Source organism: Empidonax traillii, unplaced genomic scaffold (genome assembly GCF_003031625.1).
Source record: "Empidonax traillii isolate 1590-97213 ecotype Southwest subspecies unplaced genomic scaffold, ASM303162v1 scaffold491:size805508, whole genome shotgun sequence".
NCBI classification, from domain to species: Eukaryota; Metazoa; Chordata; class Aves; order Passeriformes; family Tyrannidae; genus Empidonax; species Empidonax traillii.
Window position 1 is genome coordinate 505,263 of NW_020955684.1, and position 16,205 is coordinate 521,467.

At 36.9% G+C, this 16,205-nt stretch overlaps 1 protein-coding gene across 3 annotated transcripts in view; it reads left to right on the plus strand.

Moving 5' to 3' along the window:
* Positions 1–16,205, plus strand: part of RNGTT (RNA guanylyltransferase and 5'-phosphatase) — a 179,630-nt gene that overhangs the window by 63,513 nt on the left and 99,912 nt on the right. For all 3 annotated transcript variants that reach the window (XM_027896281.1, XM_027896283.1, XM_027896282.1), the window contains one exon: positions 4,837–5,001. In XM_027896281.1, the coding sequence (XP_027752082.1) occupies positions 4,837–5,001 (165 nt within the window). The remainder of the gene's footprint in view (positions 1–4,836; positions 5,002–16,205) is intronic.

Here is a 16,205-nt window from a genome sequence, read left to right on the forward strand (position 1 = left end):
CTAATACTTAACTTTTAATCCTGCTTTAAAAAGATTCATAGGAAATGAAAAAAACCTTTTAGGTGATTGAATATAGTAATAATCTTATTTGGAAACTCAAAAGCAGCTTCAGATTGTTTTTATATAAGACTGTGCATGTAAAAAAAGCGGCGTCAATAAAACCATGGTCAGAAGAAATAAGTGCCAGATCATTAATATAAATGCGAAATATTAAACTGCGTGGTCTTCAGAAGATGGGTGAACTAATAATGGGCTTTCATTGGAAATGCAGATGTCAGCTGTGGGTGCCTGGAATTGTCAATAATAATGTTAAACACAGGGTAGAATATCAGGCTGAGCTTATCCTTTATTCTTCTCTCAAAATCATTAAAGCTAAGACAGTTGTGACATATGTTCCGCTATGGCTCAATAAGTGAAGACGTGCATGGAACGTATATATGTGTGTGTTCTGAATTATTCATGTCTCAGGTACTGCTCTGGAGAAGCAAATGGAGCGTGCTTTGCTGGTAGGTAGGCTCAACCATATCTCAGTGAGGAAAAGAATAAATATTCTCAGTTTATCCCAGGCTGTGCCAGTTATCAGCCGTAGATAGAGGCCTAGGCATTATTTTTATTTTTAATAAAGCTGCATTGAGAAAAAAGCCAGATGAATACCAAAATCAAAGAGAGAGTACTTTTGTGGAATTTAGCACCTACATAGCGTGTTGTCTGCATCCATTTAGATAAAGGACTTTCTATACAATGCTCATGGAATTTGCTGAGCTGTAGCCACCAGGTCAGTCATAGAGATGGGAAGGGAAACTTAAACCTGAGGGTAATAGTAGATCCTCCTTTCTCCTTGAAGAGAGAGAGGTGGGGTGTGCAGCAGAAATCATGTTATTGTCTTACCTCTGTCTCAGCAATTCCTGCCATCTTCCTGTGTGTAATGACCTGGGATCTGAGTTACTCACCCAAATGTAGCATGAGGTTGTGACTTCAGCATCAAGGTGTCTGTGAATTTGGTGGAGGGCAGGAGCACAGTCTGACACTTGTCCAAATTCAGTCTCTCAGCACCCATTTGGAACATTGTTATAGGAACCATGGTTTTGGTGGGTGGGTGTGTTTTTCTTGGTGATGGACTTTTCGTTTGTTTATTTGTTTGTCTGTGCTTTGTTTCTTTTTAATCTCCTGTCTTCTGCCATCCCTCAAGACAGTGGATAATAAATGAACTGCAGACCCTGTTTTTTCGTGATTTTAGACATGTATGTTTTTGGTGGTACACTAGGTTCTTATGTGACATTATGTATGAGTTCTGCTAAGAGAGTTCTGCTAATTTCAAGTAACATAAGTTTAAATTTAGAAATGTTGAGTCCTGGATGGTTTTCGAAGTTCAGTAGGAATCTCATTTTATGTTTTGAAGTTGTACGGAGGATTATGTTTAAAATCAAAACCATATTTTAAAGTGCCACGTCTATTGCAAGCCCACTCCATGCTGTGACCTTAGTGCAATGCACGATGTTTAAACAGGTGAAAAGAGCTCAGCTTCTGGAGGAAGAGGTGTTGATTCAACAGATGACTCTTCCCTTAAGTCTTGTCTAAGTGATATTTTGCTTTAGGATACATTTAATTTGCAGTGAGACAGATGCTGTTTGGTAATTTTGTTTTACCCTTTGCAAAAAAAACTTGGTTTAGGTTAAAAATGTCTAGAACTGGAATTATCGTGTAACGTACTCCAGTAACTATGCACTTGAGCAGCGGTGACCCTCATCCTTCTTGAACAAGTAAAAACTTACATACTGAAATAAAATCTCAAACATCTGAACGTTTAAATTAATAAAACATCTGTATTGCCTAAAAACATGCTATTATTTAATGGCTGGGTTTAGATTATACATGCATCAATGTCTTAGGTTTTGACAACTTTTAAATGTGTGCGTTGTACACTAAATAATCTCTTCCTGTTTTTGTCAAGGTCTGAATTATTTATTGCAGCCTATGTTACCCTCCTACTTATTTGCTAACAGCTAGAATGTTATCACTTCAAGTTTTTTGATATGTCTGGGATAAATACATTTTATATTAGCAACATTTTTCAAAATTATGGCAACTGTCTAATAACAAAGAAAAAACTGCCCTCCTCCAATATTACTTTGATTCAGTATGTCCTTCACTTAAATTCAATGCTATGCTAATTTTCCTATTGTTAAAGTCCTGTGCTTTTGTGAGAATTAATTACTCCTTGACTTCTTAGTTTCTAGGCTGATGAAGAAGTTGCTCGGCAGCATTGTGTTTTCTCATCTTGTACAATCTTATGTCAACCTAGCTCTGACCTTTATGTGATGGAACCGAGTTGTAATATACCCTTCTGCCTAACAACCTTTGAAATAGAAATATATGATTGACAGAACTGCAGGAAATAATTAGTTCCAAGCAGATGAAAAAAGTAAAAGGATTATTTAAAGGGAAAGAAAGTGATTCAGCTGGTTTATGGTGCATATGAAGTCATCGCAGCTTTTAATTTAACTGTTAAGAGATTGAAATAAATTTAAATCACTGTACAAAAGCATTTTCGAATGAGTCATTGTAAAAAAGCTTTCTAAATAACTTTACTGCTTATTGGAAGCTCAAATGTATGAAATACTAATTAGTTAATTTTACTCTTTCAGACCTACTAATAAATTACAGCTGAGTGGAAAAGCTTCTGTAGGAAAGAGAGCATGTGCATGAGATCTGAAATGTACCTAGAGAATTATGGTCTTCTTTGAAGTAATAAAAAATATGTATACACATTTCCCCGGAAAGAATTCTTCAATCAGTTCTTCGGTCAGTTGTTACAGGGGTCAAGATGTGTTTTCTGTGTTTTAATTAGGTGTGTAAACCAGGATAAGCTCAATCACTGTACAGATGTACTCAAATTTGCTGTACATGGGGGAGAAAGAAAGAAGGAAAGATTTGTCTGTAGCACTTAAAAATCTGTAAGTCACGCAGCTGTATTCTGTGGCAAATGAGTAAAGAGTAAGCCACTCTCCTGTGCCTGGGATTTTTCCATACTCTAATTTTCCATTCATTTGAATGGCTCTTTACTAACAACACCTTCATGTTTGAAAGGAAGGCAATGCTAAAGGCAGTGATCAACACCAGCTAAGCTTTCTTCTTCACAATCGTGGATCAGTGAACAGAGATTAGGAGACATTTCACCCATGTTGTCTGTCACAGGCTTTGTACAGGATGTGCTTCCCCCTCAGAATGATGTTGGCTGTTCCACCTCTTCCTATATAGACTGAAGCAGAGTCCTGAAAGAAAGTGTTTGTGAATTACATGTAGTTTGGTAGCAATTCGTAGTTCTTAAAGCTGTTGTCATGAACAACTGAGGACTTTTGTTAGAGGTCTTGTAAGGATCTAATGCTAGGGAAGAAATGTAAGACAAACTTAATGCCCCTTTGGGAGCATGAAATGCAGAAGATTGTGATGAAAGCCAATATGGGTTTGGAAAGAACTGATAAAATTCATGTTGGTCTAAAATTGGCACTCTATTTTTCTCCTAATTGAGATATCTGTTCAGATATTCTTACTTTTGTATGCCTCATCAGAATGCAATTTTGCCATTTATTTTCTTGGCATTCTTTCCAATTGACTAGTTCAGATCCTTTCTGATGCATGTTAGAGCACGGCTTTTTGCCTTCTAGCTGCATTTAGTACAGAAAATACCTGAGTGCCAATTCTCCTGCTCAGCTATACTGCTACCATTAATGATTTGAGTCCCATGTCTCCTCAGTTTCCTGTGCTCATTGATTTCAATTTTTGAAAAATCTGGTTTGGAAGCCAAGGCTCTCTGAGCTAATTCCCTATCAGTTGTGAAAGGAATGGGTTTTGAAAACTATTTTCTTCTGTGAATGGGGGGCTAAATGAAGGATAATCTCAGGTAAATATCTTTCAGAGCTGTTTCATGTTTGTAATAATGCAAATCTACAACTTTTGTGCCATATTGCTGCAAAAGTGGCACGTCTGATTGAAAAGAGCTTTAGAATTTATAAGTTGACAGTTACTTATTTTGTTCTAGTGATATCCACAGTGTGTTTTCCTTACTATTTAATGTTCAAAATATAATGAACTCCATTACAAGCCATTATTAATCTGACAAATGCGCATTTTGAACGCTCATACTTATCTGGCGCAATGCATCAAGTGTATTAAGAGAATGTAAAGCTGCTGTTTTATTTTACATCTTGAAAGGTCAGAGTATGCTACTGAGACTTAGCAAAGGGCTTTTACTACCTTTTTGTGCCTGAGCCATCACATATCTTGCAGGTCTTTGTAGCCATTGTTTATTGGCACATTTTCCCACTGCAGCTATATTTTTCTCTTTTCTGTGACAGAAAAAATGAACATTTATTTAATTAATGTTTCTTTCAAGGCATCAATATACTACATTTGAAGCAAGGAATTCGCTTAACTGTGTAAATATCATTTTTGCGTTTTCATTAAAGTTTTCCTCTACTCTGTTACAGGAGAGAAGGAGGCCTGGCCCCCCCTTGCCTGGGCCAGACTTGGCCCAGGGTGGGGGGTGCTCACCCAGGCCCAACAGGGCTGGCTGCTACGCTGGCTCTCCTATTTTCTTCTGCGCCACAACCTTCTCTTCCATTTTCTTAAATATGTGATTGGCAGAAGTGTTACTGAAACTTCTGATTGGTTTTGCTCTGGATATTCACCTGGAAAAACTATTTTCAACCCGGGGACGGGGGCTGGTCAGCAAACCCACGACAGTATCTATAGGATTCTAAATGTTGAGTGAGGAAAACGTAGACTGTTCAAATAATTTTGTGCTTTGTTTTAATAGTTGTTTTTGTAACTTTGCAGGGACAGCCTGTTGGAGACTGCGATTTTAATGTTCGACTTTCATGTATAGAGAAAGAGATTATATTTCCGCGACATGAAAAGATGAAAAGTGGTCTTATTGACAAAGCACAGGAACCCTTCAGTGTTCGAAACAAACCATTTTTTGACATCTACACTTCAAGAAAGGTAAGCTTGATTTCAGTTGTTTTGTGTTGTGGCACTGGAGGCAGCAAAGCAGTGATAGGCATAGGTTTTCCCTCAACTTTTTTGTTGTTGTTTCCAGCCAATTCCTCTGCTAACCAAGTGTTCAACTATGACTGGGGGCAACTGGCAGCTTGGGATTCTTTAAAAAGTGGTTTTAGGCTACCTATTCCTTCTGAACTACTATTTTCTCATATTTAAAACGTGTACTTTGGCAAAACCTGATTCTTTAGTTTCATAATGTTGAATGATGATATAGAATTTAAGAGTTTTAGGTTTGAAATGTCTCTGTGCTCAAGGGAATGTCTGAGAGCTATATTGTTCACATGATCCGCCTTCTTAGGTAAGAATATAATGTTCTTTTTTTACTTCCAGTCCCCATTTGGCCATAGGATAAGAATCGTGAGTTGTGCTGGAACTCCTGCTTCATGTTCAGCAGTGATGATTTAGAACCTATTCTAGTTCATGTCTCCACATTTTACTTATTAAAATACTGCCCCAGGTCTTCTGAAGTAATGCGTATGGCTTGAAATATATATATATATATATGAGTTCCTATCTTTCATAGCGCTCCCTTCAGTATAGACGTCCTAACATTCTGTAAAATACTTTTATTCTCTTCTGTGAATTAAATGACTCCTGGATAATACTTTCTTCTAGAAGAACCTGTTTTTCTCAGCATGCTGTTGTAAGTAGTCCCGTGTCTCATTAGCACAGAGCAACGATCAGCAAATTGTCGGTTTTCATTTCCTTTTGTCGTTTCTTCGGTCCTGTTGCAGGTAATGAATCTTGCTCCAAGAGGAGCAGTAATTGTATTTTGGATAAGCAGGAGTGGCTGAAAAGTAAATAAAGAGATAAAGCTGAACTTTCAGAAAAAAAAAAAATGGCAGAGATTAGCAGTCTTTGGAAAATTTAAGTCATGAACAACAAACATGAAAGAGGCTTGTGTAGATAAAGAGGTTTGTGTAGATAAATGCGATCACTTCTCTGTGTTGCTGCATTTTGGGTTGTCTGTTTCAGACCAACATTGTGAATGTGAAGTAAATTTTTCATGGGGTGGGGAGGAAGGCTGTCCGGAACATGTAAGTTTGAGCTGGAAATTAAAGGAAACTAGAACAAAAGGTACATGTCTTACAAGGGTTTTTTTTTAACATGATTTTATAGTTTCTTGAAGAGTTGTGAAGTTCCAGGTTATGTAACCTCATTTAAAAATCGCAAAAAGAATGTGGTTGGAAGCATTCTTAGAAAAACTTCTAGTAAAACACATCTGTGAACAAATGTCATGCTAGTTAAATCTAATTGCCAGCACATGACTAGTGAAATGATCCTCCACTTGCCAAAACCTAGGAAATAAAAATTATTCTCAACGGCTCTCTTTTTTTTCTGTCTAAAGGAGATTTCTGAGTTGTCCATGTGCATTCCACTGTATGGGATTTTAACAGTTTGGACTGAGGCACTTTTAAAAGTCAGAAATGAAATTATGTTTTTTACTCATCTTTTTGTGTCCTTTTTAAACTCTGAGCATAAGCACTGTAAGACAGTGACTGTCTTATTACCCAGCAGTAAAGCATCAAATAAGTTGGTGATGGCAAAAAAAATTATACATGGCTAGAATTGTTTTTTCATAATAAACTTATATCTCCTTTTAACATAATATTTCTACAGTATTTTTTCATTTTGTTCCTGTCTTTGCCATCAGGTTTGATTAGCTTGTGAATTACAAAATGAAGTAGTTACCTGGCCAGTTTTCTTGATTTTTGTAAAGAATATTCCTGTATGCAGCTGGAGGGACATAAAGAGCAGGAGGGGTAGAGTTATTTGCAAAACAGAGTGAATACCTATTGTTATTTTTTTCTTACATTTGTAATTTCAAACATTTATGCTTTTCCTACTCTGTACATGTATTAGCCCAAATTGGTAGGAAAATAAAGCAATTAGGAATAACATCCTGGGTTTTATCAAATTATATGTTTTGAAAGATTCTTTTGATCTAGGTTTCTTTTTGTCAGTAAATTTTTCCACCAGTTACAGTGAATAAAAGCCAATGGCTGGTTTCCACCATGGTTTTATAGCACATTTGCTTTCTCTGAGGATTCTTTTCCCTCAGAGAGTTTTGCTGGGTTTTTTTTATGAGCGATGAATATATCCTTCAAGCAGATACAATGGTCACTTGGGCAGTTTGAGAAAGCAAGCCATCTGAAAGCGTGAAACACAGCTATCTTTTTTTGTTTTGTTACTTATCTCGTGCTTTTTAAAAGCAGTATTTGAAGATAATGGTAGCTTTGAAGTACTGGCTAAAATACTAAGGACATTGCAATCTGCATTTGAGATTATTACGTTGCAAATGCAGTTCAGTCAACAAATTTTCACCCTAATATGTTATCATCACCTTAAAAACATCTTTGGGATAAGAGTATCTGTACATTTTTAATAATTTGGGGAATTTGGGTTTGATGTGGCTTCCTTGGTGTTTTTTGTGGTGGTTTTTTTTGGTTTTTGTTTTTTTTTTTGGGGGGGTGTTTTTTTCCTAGTTGGTCTGGGTAGGTTTTTTAAGTGGCAATCATGACAGACTGAAGCTTTCTGCATTTTGGGTTTGAAATAGCCATGAGTTTCCCATTTTTCTTTTTGTACAATGTACATTATAGAGTTTTTTTTTTTTTCCTCTTACCTAGTGAAACATGTTCTTTTTACTACTACCGTCATAACAGAAAGCTTCTTAGGAGGTTTAAAATCTGATCATTGTTTTCAATAAGAAGTTTTACATCAGTATTTAGGAACTGTTTGTGTGCCCTATGATAATTGTAAGAAGATTTAGGTAGTAGTACCTGTATTGATGTGAAGTTTAATCTAAGGCAATATTGGTAAATGTTTAAGAGAAATAATTATAGATTCAAAAGAGATTTCAAATATATATCTGCTCCAAAAAGTAATTTTCTTAAAAACATGTTCTCAAAAGAATAATAAAAAGAATAATGTTTAGACTAAGAATTATTGATGCTCTTATTTTCCTTTAAAATACCTTTTTAATTTCATTACTTCTGTGAACTTGATAAGTGTGGATCCTGTAACACTTCAATAAGATAATCAAAAAGGGATTGCATCTTCATATTTCATCATAACTTTGTGAATTTTTCATTATATATGGTCAGAATAGACTACTGTTTTGAAGCATTGCCCTATTCTGAAAGAGGACTATTTAAAATAGTGTTGCTTTGCCCAAAGGATCTTTATCCTGTTTTTATTCAGTCATCTCTGCAACTATAGCAACAAATATAGTGATGAATACCTCGTTAGTATAGCAGGATGACTTTCTTTTGCATCAGTGATGAATGCCATGACAGAGTTTACCAGCTCTGTGTACAGCACAGCAAGATCTGCAGGAAGATCTTCTATCCTAAGTCTGCTCATATTCAGATTGACTCAGTGTATTCACCAGTCTCTCTCCAGAGCTGGGGGGCACTGAATAGATGCTAAAGCACTGCCAAGTGGGACCTGCTTAGGTAGTTCTTTTCCTTATGATTAATTAGCCATTTTTCTTAGTTTTTCTTTTCCAAGAACAGTGGAAAGGATCTAACAGGATCCTTCCATTCTTGGCTGGAACAAGCAGCTGTGTGGTGCCTAGTTGCTGGCTGGGGTTGAACTGTGACAAGATCCCTAAAGATTTACACCCTTGAATGGTCTCAGAGAAGCTGTGAGGTTTTTTTTAAGTGTGTGTTTCTTCCCTACCTTCTTCACAGTGTGTTTCATTGAGAGTCATTAATTTCATTCAGGTCACCCCCAAGGCTTGTTGTTTTCAAAGATCAATGGAGATAGCAGTCTTTGGCCACCAGTAAGATGGATCTCTGATTGCATCAGCATATTCAAGACTGAAAATCCCCATACCACTGGTTAGAATGTGTTGCATCAAAATATTTGGAGTATGTTTTGGAGTTCTGGTTTTTTTGAAGTGTAGCTGGGTTTTGCTTAGGGTCAAGAAAAGAATGAAGTGTACTTCATCACATTTTTGTTTTGAGAAGCTTTAATTTTTGAAATATATTCCCAGGATGCAGTTTGAACCTCACAAAAATAAATATTGTAGACCTGTCTCTTCACAGCCACCCTTCTTCATTCCTTTCTATGGCCTGAGTTAAGACATTCCATTTCTTTCTTTTTATTAACAGTAATGTATTAGTACATGTGTATTAGCTTGTGTGGACTGTAGGAAGATTACTCAAAAGGCAAGGAGTCTCAGCACAATATTTAATAGCAGAATAAATGGCTAAAACTTTTAATTATACTGGGAAAAATGAATGTTGTCCACATGGGTTTAGTTATTTTTCAGTGAAAAAGTGAAAGTAATTACTTGAAACAGCAGTAAACTTTGTGCTGTGTTATATAATATGTCCAATAATGAAATTGTTCTTAGAGTTATGGATTTGGGACTTAAATATCAGAGTTAGTGTACTGACTGATTTTTTTCTAATCTGAAGATCAATTTACTGTGAAATGAAATGCATTTTTAAAGTGCAGTTATAAAGTATGGCAGCATTTAGAGTTGTACCTTGACATTTGTTGTTGGTACTAGATTTTGGAAATAAGGGGCTGTATTTCTCTAATATTGCCTTGTACATTATTTTAAGATGTTTTGATGGACTTTTTTATTTTTTGTAAGACTGGATTTTGGTGGTAAAATGAAGGAAAGAAAGGGACTGTCACTGTGGGACAGGTTGTGTAGTCTCAGAATGTCTAAAAATGTTGCCTTGTTGAACTTCCGTGATGAAGTTGATGAAGAAAGCAGTATTACTTAATTTATTTTTCCTCTATAATCTAATAAACACAGATTACTCTTTTACTGTTAGCTGGTAGCGTGTGTATTCTATGAGCTATTTGGCCTCTTAATGCAACTTCCAAGTTCTTTTAGAAAAACATTTTTGGGCAAAGATGAAATTTTGGTGTTTGTCATTACACTTGCATAACTGTTCACTTCTGTTTCATATCTTGCTTTCTTTTCATTCATTGGTTCCCATTGGAATTCAAGGAGATGAGATGGTCAAATCTACCAGGTCTCCCACCCATTGTGTAAGGATAGCAGCAGTCAGTGGGAGAATCTGAATTTTAGGCTTCCTTGATGCTGAAGTATTAAAGACCAGTGAGGTTAGTGCTTTAAATGCTTCATACTTTTAGCCTTTGAGCCTTAGCCTTTTATTTATATCAATATTTTAGGATTTTCAACAGGGTCGTTATCTTCATTATATTGAACAGGAAGTACAGGTGCATGGAAATAATTGAATTCTTGGAAATTATTCAACTCTTGGCTTTCATTGCTTAAACCAACCTACAGTTCTTTTGCAAGGCTATTTTGTGTGGACAGTCTCAGTCTGGATGTCATCACGAAAGCCCATTGTCTAATGAAAATGCTGTCTAGCAGGAGTAGGATAAAAGTTCCTTTTTGTGCAGTCTGTGGTCCCGTGGAGAATTGTGCCCATCACTCTCAGTGGAACAATAAGGCTAAAGGTTAAACAATGATACAGGTCAAATGAACAACGCTTTTCAAATGTTAGCACTCTGGGTGTCAATGCCTTGTCAGTTCTTAGACTATTATCTAGTTTTAAAATGACAGCATGTCCTAGAGGGATTAGAAAGAAGGTGAGTTATCTCTGCTGGAAGATTAAATGGTCTAAGATCTTCTTAAAAGTTTTCAGTCAAATCTGTGAACTGACAGATGACTTATTTTATTCTTCTGGTTTATCTGACATTTGGATTTTTACTTTTACTTCTTGAAACTGCTTTTGTTGTAGTTAAGAGAGGTGTAACGCTTAGAAGTGAGTTATACCAAAGGTATAACGCCTGTTGAGGTGGTTTGCTTTGAATATTTAAGTGGCTGTGAACCTCTGATGGTGCAGGAGGTTCTCTAAGTACATGCCTTGCTGATGCTGATGGGAAGTATTTTGCAGGCAACTAAGGCAGCTGTAAGCTGGTATTTGCATGCCCAGAATATGCAGACAGAGCTCATTCATGTCTGCTGAGAGAACTGCTAACCCAGAACTGACTGGAAGTGATCACAAAGCCCTGACTGATGTCTCCAAGTTTCCTACAGACAACAGTGTGGAGAAGCTTTGCTGCCATGGGAGAGAAGACAGAAGAATTCCGTGGCAGCAATGGCAGAAGCAAAAGTGTCAAATAATCTGTTTATTGGAGATCTTGAATTCCTCATCTCAGTGGAGAGGGAATGTTACCATCTGGAGGGGTTTTAATGCCAAAAAGACTTGTTTCCTCTGTTTTTGTTTTTATTTTTGTTTTGATTTTCTATGCCTTAAGGAGTATCTTAATTGGCTCACCTTTCAATCCTGCATTTCCTGACCTAGAGTTGGCAGTCACTCTTTGGTGTCTGGCCTACACCACAGTCCTCATTCCATCTGTTCTGTTCCAAGTTTTTGGCCTATTTATCATCGCATTGCCTTTTAATTATCTTCTAACCCACCTTCCCTCTACCATTTTGTTTCTGGTTTATTTCTTTATTTCTTAAATTTCTTCCTCACTTCGTTCAGTTCCATCTTCCCAAGAATGGAAAGTTAAATAGTGTAAAAGCACTATTGCCTTATTCCAAAATTGCCTTATTACCTTAGATTCTTTTGTGCTGATGGTTATCTTCACTTGAATCTTCTTTTTGGAGTGCTTTTCTTCCAATAAATGCAAATAATTGTTGAGCTGAGGCACCTAGTAAATAAGTAGTGAATAAGAAGCTGGAAAAGTGTTACCTTATGCTTATACTAGAATTTGAAATCTTCACTTGGCAGCTGTCTTGTACATTGTTCAAAATGGTTTTAGCATATGAATTATTATGGTAAGTACAGCCAGCCAGCCCAAGTGGAAGCTTTTGAAATTGTAATATGGAATAGATGACCAAACTGTGGTTCTTGAGCTGAATGTAGGTTACTGCCACTTGAAATTCAGTGCCTGAACTGGAGCTGTTTCATGCAACCAGCTGCTGCACTGCAATGACGTGGATACTGTTTAGTAAATATAATTGCTGTCAATTGGAGGATGAGGGTAGCACAGACTTTGTAGGCCAGGGCTGGTGGGGTGTTCAGCTGCCTCTGACTGTACCTTTGCTTCCTGTGGGGCAGGAAGGCTGCAGTTACTTGCTTAGATTTGGTTTACACTAAAAAGTTTTCCTTCATGCTAGGGAAAATACTGACTCAGCTATGGCAAACTTGCTTCCTTGCTTTGGTGGAGTCACTTAAGGAGACCCATTCACACACAGGAATGTGTATTCATTTCCTAGTGTAAGCAGAAGAGGATTAGGCTACTTGCTTTTGATTATTATTATTTGTGGTGTTGAAGGTCAAGTGTAGTGTTTCAGCACAGTATAATTTAGGTTAGGAAAAGAAAAAAGTTTTTTGCTTTTGGTTTAAGAAATTTTTCACACATTAGTTACATTTCACATTTTTCAGAAAGTTAAAACAAACAGTCTCAAAGATTTGCATGAAAGATTATTTTCATAACTTGTGACCCGTGTTAGATATTGCTACTGATACATATTAAATTAATGTAGAATAATTCAGATGTGGAATATATAATTAAATTATGGGTGGCCCAACTGTAGTGTGGGAAAGCAAACAAAGAAACTAGTGGAAAAATAAAGGCATATGGATGAAGTGTTACACTTGGTGCACGTTGTAAGTTTAAACATCAGGACAGTACCTATTCAGTTTAACTTTTAACATTTTAACTTTAGCTTTGAACTTCTTCTGTATTTTGTGCACTGGAAATACTGCATACCTTTAATAGTGTCTTTAACAGCGATTTCTACTTTCAGTTTTCTGATGTGTTACCAAACCAGGGAAATGCAAATCTGTTTGGACCTAATTGCCAGTTGGTATCCCAGTATGGGCAATTGAATTGGTATATTTGATATCTTCTGAATTAGTTAGAGGACTCAGCTGTGGTGACTAAGTGGGTCACTCCACTCATTAATTGAGGGGCAACTGTTTAATATTGTCCGTTGTGCCACTTCACAGCCTGTCACTTTCCAAACTGCCTCTTGGCAATGCAGCTCCGCAGGGAAGCCATCAGCCTTCTCCTGTTGGAATGACGTGCAAGAGACATGCGCCTAATTTGGATAAAATGAATAAAAGCACAAAGAAAATTGTAAAGATGAGGGTGACATTTAAAGAAATTTATTACGATGCAAGATTTTAGGACATTGCTGCTAGCTCTTCCTTATCTTGTGATATGCTCGGTTTTGGGAAAAAACCTTCCTATACAGAATTCATCCTTAAAATCAAGAAATAATAAAATCTCAGCATTTTACTCTTATGGCCTTGCAGTTTTAATTTCAACTTTGTAGCAAATAAAGCCTTCAAGTGCCATTGCATAGCAGAAGAATCAGATGCTTTTAAACACCCAGAATATAATCTTAAACATTAATTTTTGTATCAAAATCATCAGTTCCCAGTGCAATATATTAGCCCACTTTGAGTCAGGCATTTTAACAGTAAATGTATGAAGACTATATTCTTGAATATTTGCTTTATGTCTAATTGAATTATGGTATATACAATTTTGTCTTTGTTAATAGGTCTTAGTAGAAATGCTTTTAAAAAATCCTTGGCTATCTGATTTAATTAAAACAGACCTGTCCACGTTCTTGACAACCAGAGACTAGATTATGTTGTAAAAGTTGACACAGGGGCTGGGTAACAGATAAACCCTATCAAGTTTTCAACATTGCGAGATCATTTAGAGAACAGATTAAAATTTACTTAGCCCCATTGCACTCAACTCAGTGTAATTTTTTCCTCTGACATCAGAACTATTGAATGTAGTATTTGGTCTAACCCAGCGCATTAGGGAGCTTGTAAACAGCAGTGTTAGAACCTTGCTCAGTTGAAGATAGCTTGTAATAGACCTTACTGAGTGTCTTCCATCCATTCAGGAATGTCATAGATTGCAGATAATTTGTAACTAGGTCAGAGAATTTGCTAATGGAACCTTTTAAATCTCCTTCAGCTCCAGCAGGACTGTAATCTCAGACAGGTGTGTTCTGCCAGGTAGGAGAGCATGGGAAAGTGATGTGGACATAATCCCTATTCCTACAAGAAAAAAAAAAAAAGGTACCTTGCAGGTTGAAATAGAGAACTGTCAAGAGCACAGACAATGGCCAAGCTATGAAATATGTTGCTCTGTTTCTTCATCAGGTAAAATAAATATGAAATATTTCTGTTTGGCATGGGCATTACTACACAGCTTTGAGGAGTCCATGTCTCTCTTATTTTGAAGCCATCACAAAAGTCAATTAAAATTTCTTGAAGCAGCCTATTTCTCTTATTTGAAAGAAGCATTTGAAAACATCGTTGTTAATTGATGTCAGTTTCTCAATTGTGTTTTTGAGAAGAGATTGACAATGAGAAATGCCTCATGCTTATTTTGAATTCAGGAATGCAGATGTGCTGTCAAATTAAGCATTAACACACATAGTGCTTGTGTTATTCTTGGATATTGTTTTGAATATATTAGGTACCTGACCTTTGGAGTTACTCACTCAGAACCAGCACACGGATGATAGCTCAGTGGGGCTCTTACTCAGTGTGCTCTACATTTTTCTGAAATGTTTCTATCCAAATAATTAAAAGACATGGTATGAAGCTAGTGTTATTGCATATTGAAAGAGTGCAGTTAATGAATTAGCTGCAAAACCAAAAAGATATTAAAAATAAATTAAAACCATCCAACTTGATTCTCTGCCACCCTCACAATATATTTTACTGTTGTTCACAATGACATTCCTTCCCGTGTGGATGAGTAATAAAAGCAAGCTAGTGTGGTTCTTAGACCTTAACATTGGAGGTTGTATCCCAACACAGACTACAGTGACTTCCAGCTAGATATATGTCTGGCAGTGGCTTTTCTTTGAATCTTTTAGAGGGGTAATAGAAAAGATTTAAGAAGTACCTTTCAGATGATATATATGACTTCTCTTAAATTCTCTATGAAGAAAGCAGACGATAACACTCCCTTGTGAAACTGGCAGCAGCTCTAGTAGAGACGAGGAAAGCTCTGAAAGTCCAATGTGTGGAGTAACTTGTTTTTTTCAGAGGTGCATCAGTCATGACACAAAGCAAGTTGCAGACAGAAGGGATGAATCGCTTTGGCTTGTGTGCTTGAAGGTGTTGCTCATTCCCTATCACATGTGTATAAACTGGAATTTCTATTGCCATTCTGTTCTGGAAAGAATATATAAACTCCAGTAAAGACTTTTCTGCAGAATTGCTCTTCTAAAAGATAATGAGGAGTTGTGTCATTATTAGAATGCTAATGACCAGTCACTGGTAGTTTGGTTCTTTGTCAGTTGTCAGCTGTGAAATTAAATGGGCAAATGGTTGAGGAGAACACTCTACAGTTTTGGTTCTTTGAATTATGATGTTATTTTTGGTCTGTGGCCTCCTAGCATCAAGTCTTCAGAATATTTGGCTTTTACATCAAGACATCAAGGAACCTGGGAGCCCTGCAGGTCACACTCTTAGCCAGGAAACAGAACACTTGGAGCTGAAGTACATATCGCAGATGCTAGTGCTAGCTGAATCTGCAGCCTTTCAACTTCATCCACTTAGAATGCAGGAGGGCCATCAAATGAGAACATGTTTATAATACATCTGAGAGGGCTCTTGTAGCTATGAGGTAAATAAATGTTTCTTTCAATGCTCCTACTGAGTTTCTAGCTAGTTGTAGACCAGAGAAGAGTACGTAGTTGCCGGAGCAAACCCAAGTAGAATTAGGTCACCTTCCTTCCTCTCTGTGCGTGCACCTGTCTGTTGCCACTTCATGTTATTTCAGCCTTGTTGCTCACGCTGTTACTAGTGCGGAGCTCGTGGAGGTTCAGTGGAAGTGTCCAGGTGAATTCTTGGCCTGCTGAAAAGGGCTGTGCATGGGAGAGGTGACTCCTGGTAAAGCTGGCCACCCGCAAAGTGCTGGGAAATACTAGCAAGCTAGCCTACTGTGAAAGGATTTCTTCTCGCCATTATCTGTAGTTAGAACAAATTAAAAGACTGCCAGTAAACATTTTTTTTTTTGTGGAATATGAATTTTAGATTCAGTGTCTTCTAACAGTGTTTTGCTACATGAGCTGTTAGGACCATATGTATTTGAATACCATGAGTGATGCTCTAAAGGGTAAAGCAATGTACTCAGTACAGGAATGCTTGCTAAAG